This window comes from Pristiophorus japonicus, chromosome 21 (genome assembly GCF_044704955.1).
Source record: "Pristiophorus japonicus isolate sPriJap1 chromosome 21, sPriJap1.hap1, whole genome shotgun sequence".
NCBI classification, from domain to species: Eukaryota; Metazoa; Chordata; class Chondrichthyes; family Pristiophoridae; genus Pristiophorus; species Pristiophorus japonicus.
Window position 1 is genome coordinate 94,214,657 of NC_091997.1, and position 25,500 is coordinate 94,240,156.

At 47.2% G+C, this 25,500-nt stretch overlaps 1 protein-coding gene across 1 annotated transcript in view; it reads left to right on the forward strand.

Annotated features, from left to right (window-relative positions):
• Window positions 1-25,500, forward strand: part of lrrc61 (leucine rich repeat containing 61) — a 71,243-nt gene that overhangs the window by 38,501 nt on the left and 7,242 nt on the right. Inside the window, exons 4-7 of the mRNA XM_070864229.1 lie at window positions 8,339-8,399; window positions 8,533-8,618; window positions 9,424-9,489; window positions 12,356-12,424. Coding sequence (XP_070720330.1) covers window positions 8,339-8,399; window positions 8,533-8,618; window positions 9,424-9,489; window positions 12,356-12,424 — 282 coding nt within the window. The remainder of the gene's footprint in view (window positions 1-8,338; window positions 8,400-8,532; window positions 8,619-9,423; window positions 9,490-12,355; window positions 12,425-25,500) is intronic.

A 25,500-nucleotide genomic window follows, 5' to 3' on the forward strand; every position in this document is an offset into this window, starting at 1 on the left:
CATGCACATTATTTTCTTCCCATTTAAGTAACAATGCCTTCCTGGATTTTCAGTCTCCCATTTGAAGCACGTTGCATTTCTCTACATTGAATTGCATCTGCCACCTGACTGCCCAACTCCCAACTCCACAGTAGCAGCTACTGGAGAGTGAACCCCCAATCATTTATCATAACCGGCACAAAACCAGGTCATCCCCCATCCGCCCCTCCTCCCAGCTTCTGCACAGCCTTCCTGCTGCTCATCCTCCATTCTGGTCTTCCCATATTCATGGAATGTTCAGCACCAAAACAGGTCATTCAGCCCAACTGGTCCATATACCCCTCTTCATCGAAGCGTATCAGCATATCCCTCGTGCTTATCTAGATTGCATTAAATGCATCTATACTATGTGCCATAACTACTACTTGTGGTAGCAAGTTCCACATTATAACGACTAGATGAAGACGTTTCTCCTGAATTCCCTATTGGATTTATTAGTGACTATCTTGTATTTTTGGTTCATAGTTTTGGTCTCCCCCATGAGTAGAAACGTCATCTCTACGTCTCCCCGATCAAATCCTTTCATAATCTTAAAGATCTCTATCAGGTTAGCCCGCAACCTTCTCTTTTCTAGATCTTCTCAGCTGTGGTCTTCCACTAGGTCTTTTCCCAGTTGGGACCTGTTCAACCACTTTCAGAGGGTGCTATATTCAGACATGTACAAATCCCTTCCATCTCAATTCCTTCCCTCTAATGTGCTCTGTTACAGCACACAATCCATCCATCTCATCACGTCGGCACTGGCCACTCTGCCCTCCCAGTTAATACCCAGTATCCCGCTTTCCCAGTATGTTCGCAACACATCAAGTCTTCACTAGGGTCTGGCTCTCTGCAGCACACTGAACTGTACCTCGTTACTCCTCTCTTCATATCACGTGATATGTTTCATCTGAGTCAGAGTGATTCCTGAACTCTCAACACTCTGCTTGTTCACCCCTTCACCAGGCATACACATTCCCAGGTACATCCGTTTGTCCACTTTCCTCATCCTGTGCCCTCCCTCTTTTTATGGGCATAATGTTGGCCATGGTGAGGCTGATATTGTGCCGCCACTTCTTTACTTTAGCCTCTAGTTCCATGGTCATCATAGTGGCAGCACCAAAGATGTAACAAGGATGGTTTATAAGCTTCTGGTCCATCCATGCACCTTCGGGCTCGCTACCTTCTCTGTCTCTAGTTTCCACTGCCTTGCCATGACAGGAGTGTATCCGTTGGATGCTGGAACTGCAGCCCTGATGGACTTCTGTCTTTGACTGAGGTATTCTAACGTTTTTCCTTTGCTCCTGACACAAGCAAAATGGCTGCCATGTTTGCCTACACCTCAACACTCTGCATTTCAAAAGTAAGTGTCTTATGTGAAGCACTTTGGGATATGGTGATCTGATAAACTGCTACATGTGAGAATCTTTCCTTGTGTATCTCCTTAATAAGAACATAAGAAATAGGAACAGGAGTAGGCCATACGGCCCCTCGAGCCTGCTCCGTCATTTAATACGATCATGGCTGATCTGATCATGGACTCGGGTCCACTTCCCTGCCCGCTCTCCATAACCACTTATTCCCTTATCGGTTAAGAAACTGTCTATTTCTGTCTTAAATATATTCAATGTCCCGGCTTCCACAGCTCTCTGGGGCAGCGAATTCCACAGATTTACAACCCTCTGAGAGAATAAATTCCTCCTCATCTCTGTTTTAAATGGGCGGCCCCTTATTCTAAGATTATGCCCCCTAGTTCTAGTCTCCCCATCAGTGGAAACATCCTCTTTGCATCCACCTTGTCAAGCCCCCTCATAATCTTATACGTTTCGATAAGACCACCTCTCATTCTTCTGAATTCCAATGAGTAGAGGCCCAACCTACTCAACCTTTCCTCATGAGTCAACCCCCTCATCTCCGGAATCAACCTAGTGAACCTTCTCTGAACTGCCTCCAAAGCAAGTGAGAATCTTTCTTTCCTTGTGTATCTCCTTCATGTAATCTGGTAATATTTCCAGTTGACTTCAGAGAGTTCACCGACTCCCATTGCTACAGGGTGGAACCGTGGCCAATATTTATAGAATCATCGAATGATACAGTACAGAAGGGGCCATTCGGCCCATCGTGCCCGTGCCGGCTCTTTCAAAGAGTTATTCAATTTTGTTTCATTATTTTATTCCCTCCCCAGCCTGAGGACTAATTATAGTGCCCCTGCACCGTGCTGACTCAGATCAGCTATCACAACATTAAGGATCAAATGCCTGATCTTCCTGGACTGCCACAAACAGATCATGTGGTGCGTTGATTGCTGAATCGTCAGGGTGATCTCCGAAGCTTGGCTACTGGGTGGCACTCGTCCCAATTATAGTATGGCAACAGAATGACATTTTGAATGAGGTGAATGCAGCATTGTGTCTTGTGGGTACTTCCTCGTGGAATCTAATCTGTAGTCACTTCATGCCTCTGATAGTTCGACCTCAGTGTGGCTCATGAGGTTTATATGCGTCCTAACTTCGTAGCTGAGCGGTGATCAGAAAATGAAATGATTTGTTTTTTAAAATGCTGAAATTTGGTTTCAGCACTTCATTCCTCTGTGGGGTTGTTGTGTTCTGATTGTTTAGCTGCACGCTGTTGCTGACTTAATTAAAAGCCTAATTAGAGCTTACAGCCGCTAATTTAATATACACTATAAACTCCTTAAAGTATGAGCAGAAATGGGAAAGTGAGCAGGAGGGTGAGTCACTTCGGTTTTGTGTGCCAGGCAGCTTCGCATATCAAGCACCAAATGCTTGCTTTTTGCGTTGAATACCTGTCATGTCTACGTCCTGATTGTTTAAATGCATTAGAAAACTCTGGGTCGTTGAAAGCACGAGTAATTTCAGCATGTCTCCAGTTCTCTGAGCCCTCTGCACTTTCTTTGCCTCATTTCAACTGAAGTGCATATTTTTCGCAAGGCACAGAGTGATGAGGGAGTTATAAACACTCCATTATCTCTGACGCAAAGAAAGACTTGCATTTATCACAACCTCAGTACGTACCAAAGCACTCTATGGCCAATGAAGTACTTTTTTGGAGTGTAGCCACCGTTGGAATGTTGGAAACGCGGCAGTCAATTTGTGCACAGCAAGCTCCCACAAACAGCACTGTGATAGTGACCACCTGTTTTACTGATGTTGATTGAGGGATAAACGTTGACCAGGTCATAGTGCAGTGGGATCTTTTACGTTCACCTGAGAGGGCAGAAATTGTCTACATTTTCTCTCTTTTTCAGAGCGCGTTTATGTCGTCATCATCATAGGCAGTCCCTCGGAATCGAGGAAGACTTGCTTCCACTCTTAAAATGAGTCCTTAGGTGGCTGAACAGTCCAATACGAGAGCCACAGTCCCTGTCACAGGTGGGACAGACAGTCATTGAGGGAAGGGGTGGGTGGGACAGGTTTGCCGCACGCTCCTTCCGTTGCCTGCGCTTGCTTTCTGCATGCTCTCGGTGATGAGACTCGAGGTGCTCAGCGCCCTCCCGGATGCACTTCCTCCACTTAGGATGATCTTTGGTCAGAGACTCCCAGGTGTCAGTGGGGATGTTGCACTTTATCAGGGACGCTTTGACGGCAAACATTTGGCTCGTTTGCCGTGAAGGAGTTCCGAGTAGAGCACTTGCTTTGGGAGTCTCGTGTTTGGCATGCGGACGATATGTAACGTAGCATTAAAGGCAGCCCAGCTGGAGGGAGTAGTTCCATGTGAAATGGTGGAGCAGGAGGTGGCAGTCTGGCGTAGCTGGGGACGTTGGTCTGTCCTCTCGCTCAGTGCGACAGTACGTCATTCCCCCTAAATCTGCTTTTTAAAATACTTGAGAACACAACACTTAGGCCCCAAGTTTCCACATGATTTGCTCCTGATTTTTAGGAGCAACTGGTGGAGAACGGAGTATCTTAGAAATCGGAATTCTCCACATTTAAGTTTTCTGCAGTTCTAGTCAGGTAGAACAGTTTCACTTTTGAACAGAATTTTTTTTTCAAAAGGGGGCGTGTCCGGCCACTGATGCCTGATTTCAAAGTTTCCACAGTGAAAACGTACTCCAAACTAACTTAGAATGGAGCAAGTGAAGATTTTTGTAGGCTTGAAAAAACCTTGTCTACACATTAAAAAATCAGGCGCAGGTTACAAATTAGGCCTCCGGAACGAGGTGGGGAGGGGAGGGAAGGGAAGTCATTAAATTCTACAATAAATCCTTTGTTATACTTATACAAATATTATACAAATAAATCCAACCTGAATAAAAATTTATAAGCAAAAAAAAGATTAAATAAACCATGTTCCTACCTGTGTGAAAGTGCTTCAGGCAGGCCTTTCAGGCAGCGGTTTGCCGTCGGGACCGACCGACGGCAGGGGGAGGGAGGCAGGGAGAAGGCTGCAGGAAGCCTCATTACTTGAGGCAGCCGTTCCCGACGGCAGGGGGCGAGGCAGGGAGAAGGCTGCAGGAAGCCTCATTACTTGAGGCAGCCGTTCCCGACGGGCCCGACGGACGGCAGGGGGAGAAAGCTGCAAGAAGTCTCAGTGCTGATCATGGAAGGGCAATGTTAAAAATTGAACAGCTACAAAGAATTTGAATAGTCTCAAACAAGTGCATGTGTCCCGTTTATCACAGTCTATCTTTAATTACAGAATGCACTCCCTCACCCTCACACACAGAAATATCAAGAAAATTAAAATACAAGCCTTTGCAAGGGTTCAATAAACAAATTTTCACTTTTTCTGCAGCACTTTTTAAAATGGCCGAGTGCCAATGTTTTCTTCACATTGCGCGAACGCTCCAACGCGCACGCGCAGGGTTGCCGGCACGAAAAAAACTCATTTAAATTGTACCCGCCCCCTCCTACTTACAAAATCGGCGCGAGTGGTAGGCTCCGCCCCCTGGGCGCCGCGCCAAGCACACATCGAGCTGCAAAGCGCTCGAGAATAGCGCGTTTTTTTTCAGGCGCCGTTTGCGGCGCGAAAAACGGGCGCCCAGCTCGGAGGGGCACCTGTTTTGCCGCGTGTGGAAACTTGGGGGCCTTAGTGTTTCACGGATTGATCTGGGGAGAGGTTGATTTGCTTCTATTTCCGTTGCAAGTGGCATCAGCATAGAATATTACAGCACAGGAGGCCATTCGGCCCATCCAGTCTGTGCGGCTCTTTTGTAGAGCAATCCAGTCAGTCCCACCCGCCACCCTTTCCCCATACCCCTGCCGTTTCTACTCCTTCAAGTATTTACCTAATTCCCTTTTGAAGGCTACTATTGAATCTGTATCCACCGCCCGATCAGGCAGTGCGTTCCAAATACTAACTAATCGCTGCATAAAAAAAAAAAAATTTTCCCTCATGTCGTCTCTGGTTCTTCTGCCAATCACTAAATCTTTGACGCTCTGGCTGGTGGAGGGCGAATCTTGAAATGTTTCTGCTGGAATTTACAGTCTGGATTAAAATGGCCAGGCCTGCCCATTGGTGCACATGCCACAGCCCTGCTGCAGCAGTGTCTTGTACAAATTCATAACTACACCGAGATAGGGTTTGAATCCAGCTACAATGAAGATGAATTGCACTAACTTTAGAAACCTGATTTGGGGCCAAGAAAATAATAACCCCAGAGGTTGGAGTTAAGGTGCTTCGGGCGAAAGTTTGCTCCAATTATTGAGTGTAGCATTTCCAGTGTTGCTACACCTTGTGACAAGTCCCACTCCAGAGACTTCAGCAGGCTAAATCTCCAGCGCAGTACTGAGGGAATGCTGCACAATTAGAGGTGCCTTTTTCGGATGAGATGTAAAACTCTCTGGTGAACGTAAAAGATCCCACGGCACTACTTTGAAGAAGAGCAAAGGAGTTCTCCCTCCCTGGCGAGTATTTATCCCTCAACCAACATCACAGAAACAGATTATCTCACCTATCACGTCTGTGGGACTTTGCTATGTGTAAATTGGCTAGCATGTTCCATACATTACAAGAGTGACTACCCTTCATTGGCTGTAAAGCACTTTGTAACGTCCTGAGGTTGTGAAAGATGCTATATAAGGTCAGGGCTATAAAAGGAGCAGCGTGGAGGCTCCGACCTGCAGGAGAACACCAGCGGCAGATCAGGGCTATAAAAGGAGCAGCGTGGAGGCCCCGACCTGCAGGAGAACACCAGCGGCAGATCAGGGCCATAAAAGGAGCAGCGTGGAGGCCTCGGGGAGCTGCGCGAGCTGGTGCAGGAGGGCCACGGTCGTGAGGAACGATGTCATCAAGGTCCAGGTCGGTGATTGGAGCGTGGGCAGATGCAGCAGGAGTGGCGAGGTCGGGGCGAAGGAGCAGCGAGAGATTGTAAAGGGACATGATCAAGGCCTAGGGGAGGCGTGAGTTCGGGGCCAGGGGCCCAGGGAAGGCGTGAGTTTGGGCCCAGGGGCAGCACGGGCCAGCCCACACTGCGATATGTGCAGCAGACCAGGTCTCCAGTAGTCTTGGGTAATCCTTGCCACTGGACCAAGACCTAGCTCTGTCAAGCCCGTGTGGTGGCTGGTGAGCAACAGTCACAACACGTTAAAAAACATCCATACACAGGTATCTTCCACCCTTCAGGATGTAGTTCAGGTCCTTCATTGAAACATCTATGAACTCGTCCTTTTTTGGCGTGGAAGCAAGTCATCCTCGATACGAGGGACTGTCTATGATGAAGATGATGAACACAAGTCTCTTTAGCTGCCCCTCAATTACCACAGCTCAGTACAACGCGATTGCACTGATGATGGATATTCAACTTTGTAACCTTCGTCAGTATAATTAGGAATGTAATAGTGATGTCAAGTCACCTCAATATTGTATCCTTCTGCCACTCCTTTATTTTAACATAATTTCTTCCAAGAAATGTTCCTGCAATTCTGACTGTTCCTCTTTAATTGGAGGTACAGGCAGCCTATTTTTAAAATTTGCTTGCCTGCAAAGTTTACATAGCTGGGCGGGCCATGGCACATGGTGAATCAGCTGGCACTCATAGAATCATAGAACAGAGAGTGGCACCGCACAGGAGACCATTCGGCCCATTGAGCCCATGCCAGCTCGGCAAGAGCACCTCAGCTAGCCCCGCTCGCCCCTCCCTAGCCTCTGCACATTCACATCAAGCAGGAACCTCGATCGTTTGCTAGAGTCAGGCATTGGGGCCGTTTCATAGGGGAGGCAGGAGCAGGGCATGGTAGCCATTGCTCGAGAGGCAGAGAGGTGCCTTTAGAGTTTTGTTGGAGGGCTGGTGATTCTCTGTCACTGTGAATCTTCCTGGGATCGGAGGTTGTGAGGGGGTGGACCAGATCATTTGAAGTGTATTTATGAAATAAAGAAATTCGGGTAAATTGCTTCACACACGAGTAGTGAGAATGTGGAACTTGCTGCCACAGAGTGCTGAGGCTTTATCCAAATAGAAGGATATGGGGCCAGGATGGGAAGCGCTAATACAAAAGCAAAATACTGCTGATGTTGGGATCTAAAATAAAGACAGAAAATGCTGGCAATCTCTGGGTCAGGCAGCATCTGTGGCGAGAGAAACAGTTAACGTTTCAGGTCTGTGTCAGAACTGATATAAATGGGAAGAGGTCATCGTAAGAGGAGGCTGGTGGTGTGGAACCACCCGCTTCGAGCAGTGGGGCCGAATGGCCTGTTGTGTGCTGTACATTCTGAGGTTAGCCCTTTGTCCATTTTAGGAATACCCCTTTATGTGGCCATCAACATATTTCTCTCTGTTGGTCATTTGTAACAGTTCTTTCTCAATATTGAAGATTCTCTTTTTAATGGCATTAATAGATCTAATGAATAATTATTGAAGTAAGTTTTGCGGTTGGCTTTTCAGAACACTCTTGTACCAAATCCCTTTGAAGTCTGTCTGTTTGAAAGTCCTGGAGCTGGAAATTTAAACATTCAAAAGAGAATGCGAAGCCCTTAACGGCCTTGGATTCAGAAATGAATTTCTTTTAGAAATGTGATTTGCACATAACACGAGTCCCAAAAAGGTCTCGACGACCAATTGATGCGTGCCCGAGAGTTCTGGTTTGCTGCTGTCGAGGATTTCAATAATTCCCGAAGGAGGAGTCGCAAAAGTGTGCGGCTTTGAACCATCCCAACTCTCTGCCCGTTGAGAGTCTGTGCTCTGGTCAGGGTAGGAGCGGCAATGCCACCTTCAGGTTGAAAAGAGTGGTTCCTGATTTATACTTCCAGCTGTCTGCCCCTGCCTTCGAGAACTTTTAACGTCAGAGGTGCAAAATCTGCATTCTTCACCCTCTACTTTGCGGAGATGACATTTACGGATAAATCTGTTTTGTGATCCTAGATCCCCTGCACTCCTGTGAAAACCTACAGAGCCTCAACTTAGCGGGAAACCTAATCAGCAGGTAAATGCACAACTGTTTCTTTCCTGTTCTGTAGTCTATAAAAGTTTTACACAGCCCTGTATTTAGTAAAAGTTGCTACTGATAGGTGCTGTAGCATTAAGTATTGCTTTTAAATACCTGCACTGTTCTCTAGTGTTGATGCCCTTCGTTCACTAACTGAGCTGAAGAATCTCGAGACGATTCGATTGAAAGACACCGTTTGCAACTTCAGTAATCCAGGTAACTTATTTTCCTCTCAACAGTGGCTCAGTGGATAGCACTCTCGCCTCTGAGTCAGCAGGTTGTGGGTTCAAGTCCAACTCCAGAACTTGAGCCCATACTCTCAGTTAACACTCAACTGCAGTACTGAGGGAGTGCTGCACTGTTGGAGGTGCCATCTTTCGGATGAGACGTTAAACTGCTCTCTCAGGTGAACATAAAAGATCCCACGGCACTATTTTGAAGAAGAGCAGGGCAGTTATCTCTGGTATCCTGGGGCCAATATTTATCCCTCAACCAAACAGATTATCTGATCACTTACCACATTGTTATTTGTGGGATCTTGCTGTGCGCTACACTTTCCTACATTACAACAGTGTCTTCAAAAAAAGTACTTCATTGGCTGTAAAGCACTGAGGTCATGAAAGATAAAAATAAACATTTGTCTTTGAAAGCAATTAGATAATTGGACAAGAATTTGGTTCATTTCTTTGCTGGTAGTTTCCTTGCCTGTGTAAATGGCAAAATTCCATCAGTGGGAAGGGCAGGAGATAAATCTTCCTTCTATTATTGATGGTACCTTGGCTGCAAGTACGGATGCAAGGTTAAAGAAAGGGTGACTCCATTTAAAGCTACTTAGTCACCATGTACTGGTGCCTGGAGAGGCATGATGCAGCCCATATTTTATGTGAGATGTTCAAATGCTTTTAAAGGACCGAATAATTGCTGCTTCTGTGTTACCATCCTGTCAAGTGAAATGTGCACGGCTTTGATGCAAGAAGTATTATTTCCATAGAAAAATATAACTGCAGTCCTTTGCTTTCAGTGTGTCTGAATACTTCCTATCGGAGCGCAGTGCTGGAAATCTTTCCGAAAATAAAAGTATTAGATGGTGAGTACTTTTGACACTGCATTAGAGTTTGAAAAGTAGATAATTGTTTTTTTTAAGAGATTAGTTTTGTATTTGCACATGGGGCACGACATTAAAATTCTTTTATCAGGTTTCCAAGGGTTTAGGCCTGCAATTGCTTACTTCGATCTTTTGAACACTTTTATACACACCGGTAGAGGACGATGGTGTCCCCGGTAGAGGACGATGGTGTCACCGTGGTTATGATACAAGATTAGCAACCCCGAGGTCATGACATCAATCCCACAGTGACAACTTGTGAATTTTATTCAGAGAAACCCCGATTAGAATGTCGTTTAAAACCCAACTCGTGAAATGAGCATTAGGCAAACTGTCACCTCGAGCCAAACCGGCCCGCATGTGACTGTATGATCGCCTCTCAATGCCCGCTGAAGTGGCCTGCCAAGTTACAGGGCAGAAGGAGAATATTCCAAGAAGTAATTTAAAAAAAAGTAATTCTTTTCTCTTTTCCGTGCCCTGTTCTTCTGACTCTCACAGCGGGGGCTAAGAGCGAGTGGGGGTGCTGTGTTTGCAGAATACTGCGAGGATCGGAGCAGCAGACTGTCTCTCCCTCCGCTCTTTGCCTATCACTGTCCCACTCCTCCCAGGGAAAGAGGCTAGGCAGCCTGATCCATGCCTCTTGCAGCATAGAAACATAGAAAATAGGTGCAGGAGTAGGCCATTCGGCCCTTCGAGCCTGCACCACCATTCAATATGATCATGGCTGATCATTCCCTCAGTACCCCTTTCCTGCTTTCTCTCCATGCCCCACGATCCCTTTAGCCATAAGGGCCATATCTAACTCCATCTTGAATATATCCAATGAACTGGCCTCAGCAACTCTCTGCAGCAGGGAATTCCACAGGTCAACAACTCTCTGAGTGAAGAAGTTTCTATTCATCTCTGTTGTAAATGGGCCACCCCTTATCCGAAGACTATGTCCCCTGGTTCTGGACTTCCCCAACATCGGGAACATTCTTCCCGCATCTAACCTGTCCAGTCCCACCAGAATCTTTTACGTTTCTATGAGATCCCCTCTCATCCTTCTAAACTCTAGTGAATAAAGGCCCAGTTGATCCAGTCTCTCCTCATATGTCAGTCCATCCCGGGAATCAGTCTGTTGAACCTTCGCTGCACTCCCTCAATAGCAAAAACGTCCTCCCTCAGATTAGGAGACCAAAACTGAACACACTATTCCAGGTGAGGCCTCACCAAGGCCCTGTACAACTGCAGTAAGACCTCCCTGCTCCTATACTCAAATCCCCTAGCTATGAAGGCCAACATACCTTCTTTCACGCCTGATGTACCTGTATGCCAACTTTCAATGACTGATGAACCATAACATCTCGTTGCATCTCCCCTTTTCCTAATCTGCCATCATTCAGATAATCTGTCTTCGTGTTTTTGCCCCCAAAGTGGATAACCTCACATTTATCCACATTATACTGCATCTGCCATGCATTTGCCCACTCACCTAACCTGTCCAAGTCACCCTGCAGCCTCTTGGCATCCCCCTCACAGCTCACACCGCCACCCAATTTAGTGTCATCTGCAAACTTGGAGATATTACACACAATTCCTTCATCCAAATCACTCCACTAGTCACTGCCTGCCATTCTGAAAAGGACCCGTTTATCCTGACTCTCTGCTTCCTGTCTGCTGACCAGTTCTCTATCCACGTCAGTATATTACCCCCAATACCATGTGGTTTGATTTTGCACACCAATCTCTTGTGTGGGACCTTGTCAAAAGCCTTTTGAAAGTCCAAATACACCACATCTATTGGTTCTCCCTTGTCCACTCTACTAGTTACATCCTCAAAAAATTCCAGAAGATTTGTCAAGCATGATTTCCCTTTCCCCTGACTTGGACCGATCCTGTCACTGCTTTCCAAATGCGCTGCTATTTCATCCTTAATGATTGATTCCAACATTTTCCCCACTACTGATGTCAGGCTAACTGGTCTATAATTACCTGTTTTCTCTCTCCCTCCTTTTTTAAAAAGTGGTGTTACATTAGCTACCCTCCAGTCCATAGGAACTGATCCAGAGACGATAGACAGCACAATGGTTGAGACTACAATCTGCTGGATCAAAGCCTAACACGGTGAGCTGGGGTTACAGTGAGTTTATCGATGGAATGCCATCACAGTGTCCCTCTTACAGACCACTTACAGACCAAGGGAAGGTGCAGCATGGGTCAATAGCGAGGTTATGAGGGCGTGAGGCTCACATTGCGTACTATGAATTCCACGTAGAGCGAAGTCCTGTGGGAAGGGGGAAGAAGGACGGACAGTAGGACTATGTTTGAGTGTGTGTGTGTATGTATTGGCACATACGGCGGAGCCTGGTCTCCAGTCACTTGCCACTGGACCAAGACCTAGCTCTGTCAAGCCCGTGTGGTGGCTGGTGTGCAACGGCCACACGTTAAAAAAAATCCACACACAGGCATCTTCCACCGTTTACAATGAGTTCATCAGTTACCTGAGAACTCATTTTTAGCGTGGGAGCAAGTCATCCTCGACCCCGAGGGACTGCCTATGATGATGATGTCCCCATTACACAAGATCTGTCAGTGTAAACGTATCTTTACCATTGATCCCATCCGTATAGTAATTGCATGGAAATCTGTGAAATTCCATCCTAATCAGAGAGCCGTTTATGGTAAACATTGATGTCATTTCTCTCTATGCCCTTGTTTGTTATGGTGATATTCAAAGCCCAATTTGTTCATCCTAGATTTAAAATGATTTAAACTGCACATTGAATTCATTTGTTTCTTTGCATTTAATTAAAAATGAAAGCATCAGGATACTCTGCTCAAAGTTTCTTTTATGTCCCATCCACAGGGGAAAGGGTGTCGGGCAGGGGCAGTGATTTGTACAAGCTCTGCAAAGATATCGATGCTTCTCTGAAAGGTTTGGTACCTTTTTATTGTGCTAACGCTGTGATTGTAAATGAATATGTGTGTCAGCAGTGGCTCAGTGGGCAGCACCCTCACCTCTGAGTCAGAAGGTTGTGGGTTCAAGTCCCACTCCAGGGACTTGAGCACAAAAATCTAGGCTGACCAGTGCAGTGCTGAGGGAGTGCTGCACTGTCGGAGGTGCCGTCTTTCAGATGAGGCATTAAACTGAGGCCCCAGTCTGCTCTCTCAGGTGGGCATAAAAAATCCCATGCCACTATTTCGAAGAAGAGCAGGGGAGTTATCCCCGCTGTCCTGGCCAATATTTATCCCTCAATCAACATCACTTTAAAAAAAAAAACAGATTATCTGGTCATTGCGGTTTGGGGGAGCTTGCTGTGTGCAAATTGGCTGCTGCGTTCCTGGCGCAGACACGATGGGTCGAACGGCCTTCTGTGCTGTAAGTTTCTAAAAACTGTTTCTATAATTGCAACAGTGACTACACTTCAAAACGTACTTCATTGTCTATAAAGTGCTTTGAGATGTCCTGAGGTGGTGAAGATCGCTCTATAAATGCAAGTCTTTCTTTTTGAAGTGCTCTTTGATGCTGGGATCCACACTGGGTTTCAGTGTTAGTCCTGATGAGGCATAATCGAGTTTATTTCTGCAGTGGCCATCTTTGTTCTATATTTTCCAAAGCGTGGTGAAAGTTGCATCACTGCGAACTGAAGCTGCAGGAAACTTTTGTTTTCACCCTCTGAGGGATGAGCAGCTATTGCTGTTGTTTTACTGGTCAATGTTTTGATTTTTTTTCCCTCTCCCACAATTCCAATACACGAGCTGATAGTCTATGACATCGCTCACAGTGAGTCGCCAAACAGGCTTTTTAATAATAAAATTGGGGTGTTATTCATGAAGTGTGATGGGAAACGTGTTGCAGGAAATGCGTGCAGCACTTACAGGAAGTGTTTGCTACATGCAAGGCTGTCTAAATAATTGACTTCATATAGGAAGAGCTTCTTATAGAATGATACAGAACAGAAGGGGGCCATTAGGCCCATCATGCTTGTGCCGCCTTGTTTGTACAGTTCAACTATTAAAATCAGATCCCACTCACAACACAGCAATCCATTTGCAAGTGCCTATCCTACAAGAAGCTCTTCCATTTCCCCCTGTATTTTGGCTGCACTATTACAGCACTAATGTCTATCTTTCCCTATCTAACTGGGCATCAATCCAATCTTTATTTAAGAACAGATTGTTCTACTGCCTTTAATATAAGGCACCATTTTCCTGCTATTGCTATCTTTCCCCAATCCCATGTTAATGAAATGCAGGCATATTCAATCTTGCCATATTCGTGAGCAGGTTTTCCCCAGCATCACTGATTATTATCCTTCACGTGCAGTGCCAACTCGTTCAATGTTTCGACAATACTGCAGAAGCAACACTGCCAAAGCAAAGAGAGACACTAAACGGCCGTCAGTACTAGGGGATGTAATCCACTCCGTTCTGCTGGTTTCCCAAGTGCCAGTGATGTGTAGTAGTGTCCAATCATTAAGTAAATTTAAATAATTAACACTGATGCAGAACAAAATTAATAAAACTATCGGGGTGAATCATTTGGAAATGTTATATATTGTTTTTAGTTATAAAGTAAAAATGATAACACTAACCACTCTGAAATGTATAATGCAGCAAACAATTAATCCATTAGGAAAAGCTGAAAATATCTTATTTCTGGGGCAAAATATACCTACCGTACAATTTTGAATTCTTTCCATCTTGTGCCTGTCAACATTTTGGGCAAAAGAATCTGGCGGTCGGGCCCTGGCTGGAAGGGCCGTCGATGGTGAGAATGCTGTAGTTTACAGCTCTGCAGTGTTTCTTTGGGTAATGTCTGAATAAAGACATGCGTGATGATGGTTAGTCAATCTCTTTTCTCTGGTTCACAACAACACGTTTCCAGTAAGCACGAGACTTCGTAATGGCGTATACGGAATAGATATTATTGATAAAGGTGATCGGCCTTAACTGTATGCAGAGAGTGGCTTTTCCTAGTTTCTGTATCTTTCGAACACTATGACATATTGTTGAAAACCATGATCCTTTATACATCAAAAAGCCTCACCAACTGTTACCTTTTATTACCCTAGAATTGCATTTATTATCTGCACTTATGTCATTACACAAGCACTTTATGTATCAGAAGCCATGTCTTCTCCTCACCCATCCTGTTTATGTTGCAAAGCCTGTTGCTTCAAGACACAGAAGTTCGACTGTTAACCGTTAACTCCCCAAGATGTCCAACATAAATCGGTGCAGTGTAAAGTATCACCTCCCATTGTCAGTGGATTTAAAACAAGATTTATTTTAAAAGCCGGCCCCTGCCTTGTTGGAGAAATTTCAATATGACAGTAAATGACTCACTTTTGCACTTGTGCCAGAGACCAGCACCTGTTGGAATATCAGGCGCCTGCAATGCAGTCTGCCCATTTTTCCAACCATTTAAATGATTAGATGAAAAGTCAGGTGGGGTTTGTCGCGGGTGTGCAGTACTCCAGTAGGCACTGCATTCGTGCACCTCGAGCGCATACAGGAAATGACCCCCATTGTTCTTGCAGCTTCCTGGAGAAACATCATTCTCAAATCCATCAGGAAACATAGAAACACAGAAAATAGGTGCAGGAGTAGGCCATTCGGCCCTTCGAGCCTGCACCACCATTCAATAAGATCATGGCTGATCATTCACCTCAGTACCCCTTTCCTGCTTTCTCCCCATACCCCTTGATCCCTTTATCCGTAAGGGCCACATCTAACTCCCTCTTGAATATATCCAATGAACTGGCCTCAGCAACTCTCTGAGGCAGGGAATTCCATAGGTTAACAACTCTCTGAGTGAAGAAGTTTCTCCTCATCTTGCTCCTAAATGGCTTACCCCATATCCATAGACTGTGACCCCTGATTCTGGACTTCCCCAACATCGGGAACATTCTTCCTGCATCTAGCCTGTCCAATCCCGTCAGAATTTTATATGCTTCTATGAGATCCCCTCTCATTCGTCTAAACTCCAGTGAATACAGGCCTAGTCGATCCAGTCTCTCCTCATATGTTAGTCCTGCCATCCCGGGAATCAGTCTGGCGAACCTTCGCTGCACACCCTCAATAGCAAGAATGTCCTTCCTCAGATTAGGAGACCAAAACTGAACACAATATTCCAGGTGAGGCCTCACCAAGGCCCCATTCAGCCATTCAGCTGCAGTAAGACCTCCCTGCTCCTATACTCAAATCCCCTAGCTATGAAGGCCAACATGCCATTTGCCATCTTCACCGCATGCTGCACCTGCATGCCAACCTTCAATGATTGATCTACCATGACACCCAGGTCTCGTTGCACCTCCCCTTTTCCTAATCTGCCACCATTCAGATAATATTCTGCCTTCATGTTTTTGCCACCAAAGTGGATAACCTCAGATTATACTGCATCTGCCATGCATTTGCCCACTCACCTAACCTGTCCAAGTCACCCTGCAGCCTCTTAGCATCCTCCTCACAGCTCACACCGCCACCCAGCTTAGTGTCATCTGCAAACTTGGAGATATTACTCTCAATTCCTTCATCTAAATTATTAATGTATATTGTAAATAGGTGGGGTCCCAGCACTGAGCCCTGCGGCACTCCACTAGTCACTGCCTGCCATTCTGAAAAGGACCCGTTTATCCCGACTCTCTGCTTTCTGTCTGCCAACCAGTTCTCTATCCACGTCAGTACATTACCCCCAATACCATGTGCTTTAATTTTCAACACCAATCTCTTGTGCGGGACCTTGTCAAAAGCCTTTTGAAAGTCCAAATACACCACATCCACTGATTCTTCCTTGTCCACTCTGCTCGTTACATCCTCAAAAAATTCTAGAAGATTTGTCAAGCATGATTTTCCTTTCATAAATCCATGCTGACTTGGACCGATCCTGTCACTGCTTTCCAAATGTGCTGCTATTTCATCTTTAATAATTGATTCCAACATTTTCCCCACTACTGATGTCAGGCTAACCGGTCTATAATTACCTGTTTTCTCTCTGCCTCCTTTTTTAAAAAGTGTTGTTACATTAGCTACCCTCCAGTCCATAGGAACTGATCCAGAGTCGATAGACTGTTGGAAAATGATCACCAATGCATCCACTATTTCTAGGGCCACTTCCTAAGGACTCTGGGATGCAGACTATCAAGCCCCCGGGGATTTATCGGCCTTCAATCCCATCAATTTCCCTAACACAATTTCCTGACTAATAAGGATTTCCTTCAGTTCCTCCTCGCTAGACCCTCAGTCCCCTAGTATTTCCGGAACGTTATTTGTGTCTTCGTTCATGAAGACAGAACCAAAGTATTTTTTCAATTGGTCTGCCATTTCTTTGTTCCCCATTATAAATTCACCTGATTCTGACTGCAAGGGACCTACGTTTGTCTTTACTAATCTTTTTCTCTTCACATATCTATAGACGCTTTTGCAGTCTGTTTTTATGTTCCCAGCAAGCTTCCTCTCATACTCTATTTTCCCCCTCCTAATTGAACCCTTTGTCCTCCTCTGCTGAATTTTAAATTTCTCCCAGTCCTCAGTTTTGCTGCTTTTTCTGGCCAATTTAAATGCCTCTTCCTTGGCTTTAACACTATCCTTAATTTCCCTTGTTAGCCACGGTTGAGCCACCTTCCCCGTTTTATTTTTACTCCAGACAGGGAGTAAAATTGTTGATGTTCTTCCATTGATCTTTAAATATTTGCCATTGCCTTTCCACCATCAACCCTTTAAGTATCATTCGCCAGTCTATTCTAGCCATTTCACGTCTCATACCTTCGAAGTTACCTTTCCTTAAGTTCAGGACCTTAGTCTCTAAATTAACTGTGTCACTCTCCATCTTAATAAAGAATTCTACCATACTATGGTCACTCTTCCCCAAGGGGCCTCGCACAACAAGATTGCTAATTAGTCCTTTCTCGTTACACATCACCCAGTCTTGGATGGCCAGCATTCTAGTTGGTTCCTCAACATATTTGTCTAGAAAACCAACCCGAATACACTCCAGGAAATCCTCTTCCATTGTACTGTAACCAGTTTGGTTTGCCCAATCTATATGTAGATTAAAGTCGCCCATCATAACTTGTTTGATGCTGTCCCCAACCTCACTACTATTGTTTGGTGGTCTGTACACAACTCCAACTAGTGTTTTCTGCCTTTTGGTATTCCGCAGCTCTACCCATACAGATTCCACATCATCCAATCTAATGTCCTTCCTTACTATTGCATTAATTTCTTCTCTAATCAACAACACTACCCCACCTCCTTTTCCTTTCTGTCTATCCTTCCTGAATGTTGAATACCCCTGGATGTTGAGTTCGCAGCCTTGGTCACCCTGGAGCCATGTCTCCTTAATCCCAATTATATCATATTCATTAATAGCTGCCTGCGCAGTTAATTCGTCTACCTTATTATGAATACTCCTTGCATTGAGGCACAGAGCCTTCAGGCTTGCCTTTTTCCCTTTAGACTTTTGCTGTAGTGTGACCCATTTTGATTTTTGCCTTGGGTTTCTCTGCCTCCACTTTTACTTTTCTTCTTTCTATCTTTTGCTTCTGCCCCCATTTTCCTTCCCTCTGTCTCCCTGCATAGGTTCCCATCCCCCTGCCATATTAGTTTAACCCCTCCCCAACAGCACGAGCAAACACTCCCCCCCCCCCCCCCCCCCCCCTCCACCCCCAGGATATTGGTTCCGGTCCTGCCCAGGTGCAGACCGTCCGGTTTGTACTGGTCCCACCTCCCCCAGAACCGGATCCAATGTCCCAGGAATTTGAATCCCTCCCTTCTGCACCACTCCTCAAGCCACGTATTCATCTGAGCTATCCTGCGATTCCTACTCTGACTAGCACGTGGCACTGGTAGCAATCCTGAGATTACTAACTTTGAGGTCCTGCTTTTTAATTTTTTACATATATCGTTGGTACCTATGTGCACCACGAAAGTAAGCGACAAATTGTTTTTCTAAACTATTTCCTCCTAGATAGGGTTATTGCTCTGTGGTGTAATATTTACTTTTTGATCTTTTCTAACGATGTCTTTGCTTCAGTCTTTGCAATATTTCTAATGGATTGTGTTGTCCTAATTGTTTTGTTCTTATCTCCCTGCCTGCTCTGTATCTCCACCTCTCGATCCCTACCCATATATATCTGTCTGCATTTCATAGCCATCTGTCAGTAAAGCAATACAATTGGAGGTGCGGCTATCTCAACTGGCAGAGTATGAGTGGTATCGTGTGTTAGTGGAGTCTTTTTACTGGTGTCAGAAAGTAGACCAAGCCAGGAATGGAAGCATTTGTCAGGATTGTGGAAGGATCCGACCCTCTTATCTTGCTATTCTGTTAATTATTGAAGGCACTGTTGACTGCTGAAGGATAACTGTGTTATGGCATCTTCCAGGATATCTATGATTACGTAAAACCTGAACATTAATTAAATAGAAACCTCTTCCTATTCATGAAAGCCATGACAGTGTTGAAAGAGCCATGTGGCTGTTTGTTCCATCACCGAGATCCTGCATTCTTGTGCTGGGCGCCATCTATTCAAAGTGCAGAGCCCTTTCTTGCTGCTGGTGTACATCCCTGAGGGAGGTGACGGTCATTTCCTTGGTTATCCGTGACCTGATGTGCGCTGTGGACCCACTGATCTGATGATGTCACCCGGGGCAGCGTGAAAGAAGCCAGTTGTTTAGTTGTAGACAGCAGTGCCTTTGACCACCAGAGGCAGAGCCTCTCCGGGGGGAGTTTTCAGCTCAGACGACATGCAGGCTGTGTCTCTGATCAAACGTAAATGGGAAAGGCCAGTGACCTTGGCCATGCTGCAATCACTGGCACGGTGTGTTGCTCGCTTCGTTAGGTAAAGGCACGTTGCTCCACACTTTCGCCAATGTTCTCTCCCGCTAACCAGGGTGTCATTCCTATCTTTATAACTACCATCATAAGCTAACGTTTTAAATTTATACATCAGGTCAGCAGCAACAATATTAGATCATTTTTATGATGTGGTGAAAGTGCTCCCACAGTGCTGTTAGGGAGGGAGTTCCAGGATTGTGACCCAGCGACGATGAAAGAACATCGATATATTTCCAAGTCAGGATGGTGTGTGACTTGGAGGGGAACGTGGAGGTGATGTGGTTCCCATGCGCCTGCTGCCCTTGTCCTTCTAGGCGGTAGAGGTCGTGGGTTTGGGAGGTGCTGCCGAAGAAGTCTTGGCGAGTTGCTGCAGTGCATCTTGTAGATGGTACACACTGCAGCCACGGTGCGCCTGAGGAGTTGCGATTGGAACTGAACATCAGCGAACAGCCCCACTTCTGGCCTTATATGGAGGGAAGGTCATTGATGAAGCAGCTGAAGATGGTTGGGCCGAGGACACTGCCCTGAGGAACTCCCGCAGCGATGTCCTGGGGCTGAGATGATTGACCTCCAACAACCACAACCATCTTCCTTTTTGCTAGGTATGACTCCAGCCAGTGGAGAGTTTCCCCCTGATTCCCATTGACTTCAGTTTTACTGGGGCTGCTTGATGCCACACTCAGTCAAATGCAGCCTTGATGTGAAGGGCAGTCACTCTCACCTCCCCTCTGGAATTCAGCTCTTTTGTCCATGTTTGGACCAAGGCTGTAATGAGGTCTGGCAGAACCCAAACTGAGCATCGGTGAGCAGCTTATTGGTGAGTAAGTGCTGCTTGATAGCACTGTTGACAACACCTTCCATCACTTTGCTGATGCTTGAGAGTCGACTGATGGGGCGGTAATTGGCCGGATTGGATTTGTCCTCCTTTTTGTGGACAGGACATACCTGGGCAGTTTTCCACATTGTCGGGTAGGTGCCAGTGTTGTAGCTGTACTGGAACAGCTTGGCTAGAGACGCGGCTCGTTCTGGAACATGGTCATTGCCCGGCACTTGTGTGGCACAAATGTTACTTGCCACTTATCAGCCCAAGCCTGAATGTCCAGGTCTTGTTGCATTCGGGCATGGACTGCTCCATTATCTGAGGAGTTGCGAATGGAGGTGAACACTATGCAATCATTAGCGTACATCCCCACTTCTGACCTCATTGAGATTTTTTTGCTGAGGTAACAGAGAGGGTTGATGAGGGCAATGCGGTTGATGTGGTATACTTGGACTTTCAAAAATTGTTTGATAAAGTGCCACATAATAGGTTTGCCAGCAAAGTTGAAGCCCATGGATACGAAATTGGCTAAGTGACAGGAAACAGTGAGTCGTGGCAATCGGTGGTTTTTCGGACTGGAGGAAGGTATACAGTGGTGTTCCCCAGGAGTCGGTACTGGGACCACTGCATTTCTTGATATATATTAATGACTTGGACTTGGGCATAATATCAAAATTTGCAGATGACACAAAAGTTGGAAATATATTGAACAGTGAAGAAGATTGTGCTGGACTACAAGAGGACATAGACAGGCTGGTGGGATGGGCGGACACGTGGCAGATGAAATTTAACGCAGAAAAGTGCGAAGTGATACATTTTGGTAGGAAGAACAAGGAAAGGCAATATAAACTAAAGGATACAATTCTCGAACAGGGGTGCAGGAACAGAGAGAGCTGGGGGTATATGTGCACAAGTGATTGTTGGTGGCAGGGCAGGTTGAGAAATACAAGATCCTGGGCTTTATAAACAGAGGCTGTGGGCTGCAAATTCCCCAACCTTGTGCCGGTTTTCGGTGATATTTCGGCGTTTTTGGTAGAAAACGATGCAGCGGGAAATTCCCTGAAATCTTGCGCCGGTGGTTTTGAAATACCGCTGGGGAGCGGACCGCCGGCGTGCAAGACTGGGAAAAGCGCTGTTGCCCGATATTTGGCTCAGCTGTGACCCGGAGACAGGACCAAAAAAACCCGCACGGGAAAAACCTGCGTGGCAGCCCTTGGAACGGCGGTCGGTGTGAAGACCTGCAAAAAGGCTAAGTTAATGTTTTTATTTTTTAATTCTTTTGCAGCGAGTCGCTACAAAAGCGTCTTGTGAATATTTTATGATTTTTTTTGGGTGTTTTCCCCCCCTCCCCGGCCCAATGTACAACGGTATCGGCCTGAGAGAAATGTTGCAGCACATTCTCAGTTTGCACCGTGAATCTTCATGCAACGCCGATTTTTACAGTTGCCGCATTTTTCCCCAAATGTTAGGCCTTTAAAAAATGGCGGTGTGATATTTTTGGCGAAAAATGCCAAAAAAAATCATCATAGGCAGTCCCTCACAGCGAGGATGACTTGCGTCCACGCCAAAAATATTCCAGATCCCGAACTACATCCTGAAGGGTGGAAGATGCCTGTGTGTGGATTTTTTTAACGTGGGGTGGCCGTTGCACACCAACCACCACACGGGCTTGACAGAGCTAGGTCTTGGTCCAGTGGCAAGGGTTAACCAGGACGACTGGAGACCAGCTCTGCTGCACGGACCTAGTGCGCGCACATATCGCAGTGTGGGCTGGCCCGTGCTGCCCCTGGGGGCAGGAGCTGGAAAAATACCGCTATGGCCAAAAAACACATTTCTTGCCCATAGACTACAAAAGCAAGGAACCTTTTGGAAAGATGAACCTTTACAAAGCACTGGTTCGGCCTCAACTGGAACATTGTGTCCAATTCTGGGCACCGCACTTTAGGAAGGCTGTGACGGCCTTAGAGAGGGTGCAGAGGAGATTTACAAGAATGGTCCCAGGGACAAGGGACTTCAGTTATGTGGATAGACTAGAGAAACTGGGGTTGTTCTCCTTGGAGCAGAGAGGGTTGAGAGGAGATTTGATCGAGGTGTTCAATATCATGAGGGGTCGGGACAGAATAGATCGAGAGAAACTGTTCCCATTGGTGGAAGGGTGGAGAACTAGAGGACACAGATTTAAGGCGATTGGCAGAAGAACCAAAGGCGACATGAGGGAAAACATTTTTACGCAGTGAGTGGTTAGGATCTGGAATGCGCTGCCTGAGAGGGTGGTGGAGGCAGACTCAATCGCGGCTTTCAAAAGGATAAGTGCATGAAGGAAAAAGATTTGCAGGGCTCTGGGGAAAGTGCGGGGGAGTGGGACTGGCTGAGGTGCTCTTGCAGAGAACCGGCACGAGCTCGATGTGCTGTAACCTTCTGTGCTGTAACCATTCTATGGGCCCAAGTTTCCACATGCGCCGAGAACGGCGCAGTCCCGACCTGGACGCCCGTTTTTCGCGCCACAAAGTGCGCCTAAGAAAAACCTCGGTATTCTCCACCTCCCTGCAGGTCCTCTGGCCCTCGGCGCAGCCAGCACGAGCTGTGGGGGGGGGCGGAGCCAGGTCCCTGCGCTGAAAACAGTGCCGGGACCTCTGCACATGCGCACTACAAGTGGGCACGCAAGTGCAGTAGCTCCAGGCGCCGAACTGTGTGGGAGGGGCCCGAAGCACGCAGCCCCTAGCCCTGGCCCAATGGCCTCACTGGGGCTGCGTGAATAAGGCTCCTCCCACGGCCAACTCCTGCTCCCCGCCCGACCAGACCCGACACTCACTCCCCCCTGCCTCCGGACCAGACCTGACACCCACCCCCCCCTGACTGGACCCGACCCAACCCGACCCACGCTCCTGTTCCCGCTCCGCCCCCCCCCCCCCCCCGACTGGACCCGACCCGACCCGCGCTCCTGTTCCCGCTCCCCACCCCCCCGACTGGACCCGACCTGACCCACGCTCCTGTTCCTGCTCCCCGCCCCCCCGACTGGACCCGCGCTCCTGTTCCCGCTCCCCGCCCCCCCGACTGGATCCGACCCGACCCACGCTCCTGTTCCCACTCCCCGCCCCCCCGACTGGATCCGACCCGACCCGCGCTCCCCCCCCCCCCCCCCCCCCCCACTGGACCTGGGCCTGGACCCGACCCTCCCCCATCCCCTGGACCCGACCCCCCCCCCCCGGACCCGACTCGACTCCCGCTCCCGGACTGGATCCGACCTGTCCCTCCCTCCTTCCCTCCTTCCCTCCCTCTCTCTCTCTTTTCCCCCACCCCCCCCCCGAACCGAACCGAACCTCCCCGACCCAACCCAACGCCACCTACCTGTAAATCTGGTGCCGGGTGAGGGGCCCTGCCCGAAGTCTCGGGCCCGGCCCGTTCAGCCTTCGGTCCCGAAAGGCCTGCCTGAAGCACTTTCACACAGGTAGGAAGATGGTTTATTTAATCTTTTCTTTGCTTATAAATGTTTATTCAGGTTGGATTTATTTGTATAAGTATAAATAAGGATTTATTATAGAATTTAATGACTTCCCTTCCCCCCCCACCTCGTTCTGGACGCCTGATTTGTATCCTGCGCCTGATTTTTTAATGTGTAGAACAGGTTTTTTCAGTTCTACAAAAATCTTCACTTGCTCCATTCTACTTCAGTTTGGATTACATTTTCACTGTGGAAACTTTGAAATCAGGCGTCAGTGGCCGGACACGCCCCCTTTTGAAGAAAAAATTCTGTTCCAAAGTAGAACTGTTCTACCTGACTAGAACTGCAGAAAAAAAAAATGTGGAGAATTGCGATTTCTAAGATAGTCCGTTCTCCACCAGTTGCTCCTAAAAATCAGGCGCAAATCATGTGGAAACTTGGGCCCTATGATTCTATGATTATGATGAGAGAAGATCATTGATGAAGCAGCTGAAGATGGTTGGGCCTAGGATACTGCCCTGAGGAACTCCTGCAGCGCTGTCCTGGGGCTGAGATGATTGAGCTCCAACAACCACAACCATCTTCCTTTGTACTAGTTATGACTCCAGCCAATGGAGAGTTTTCCCCCTGATTCTCATTGACTTCAGTTTTACTAGTGCTCCTTGATGCCACACTCGGTCAAATGCTGCCTTGATGTTAAGGGCAGTCACTCTCACCTCAACTCTGGAATTCAGCACGTGTCCATGTTTGGACCAAGGCTATAATGAGGTCTGGAGCCGATATCCAGCGAGGGGGGGAGGGGGGGGGTAAAAATATGTTCCCAAAAACGTTTCCCCAAAACAACATTTAAAAAAGGTTATTGATGAGTGAGTGCCGCTTGACACCTTCCATCACTTTGCTGATAATTGAGAGTAGACTGATGGGGCGGTAATTGGCCGGATTGGATTTGTCCTTTTTGTTGTCAGGACATACCTGGGCAGTTTTCCACATTGTCGAATAGATCCAGTGTTGTAGCTGTACTGGAACAGACAGCCTGGCTAGAGGCGCGGCTAGTTCTGCAGCACAACAGCCGGGATGTTGTTGGGGCCCATAGCCTTTACTGTATCCGCTCAGCCATTTCTTGATATCACGTGGAGTGAATCCAATTGGCTGAAGACTGGCTTCTGTGATGGTGGGGACCTTGAGGGGGCCAAAATGGATCATCCACTCGGCACTTCTGGCTGAAGATGGTTGCAAACACTTAAGCGCTCATGTGCTGGGCTCCGCCATCATTGAGCATGGGGATATTCATGGAGCAGCCTCCTGTTAGTTGTTTAATTGTCCACCACCATTCACGACTGGATGTGGCAGGACTGCAGAGCTTTGATCTGATCCGTTGATTGTGGGATTGCTTAGCTCTGTTTATAGCATGCTGCTTCCGCTGTTTAGTATGCATGTAGTCCTGTGGAGCAGTGTGGGGGCCTAGCCCAGCAGTCTGAGCGGCCCCGGCCTGAAAGCACCATCGGAGCAGGCCAGGGAGCAGAAGGAGCAGCGTGGCGGTGTACCACTCCAGGGAGCAGCACGTGCTGGAGCAGGAGAGCAACGGCAGTGAGAAGGGACGTCACCAAGATCCAGGTCGGTGATTGGAGCGTGGGCAGGTACAGCAGGAGCGGCGAGGTCGGAGCGAAGAAGCGGCGAGAGACTGTAGAGGGACGTGATCGGGGTTCAGGGAAGGCGTGAGTTTGGGGCCCAGGAGAGGCGAGGGCCCAGGGGCAGCACGGGCCAGCCCACACTGCGATATGTGTGCGCACTAGGTCCGTGCAGCAGAGCTGGTCTCCAGTCATCCTGGTTAACCCTTGCCACTGGACCAAGACCTAACTCTGTCAAGCCCATGTGGTGGCTGGTGTGCAACGGTCACCACAAGTTAAAAAA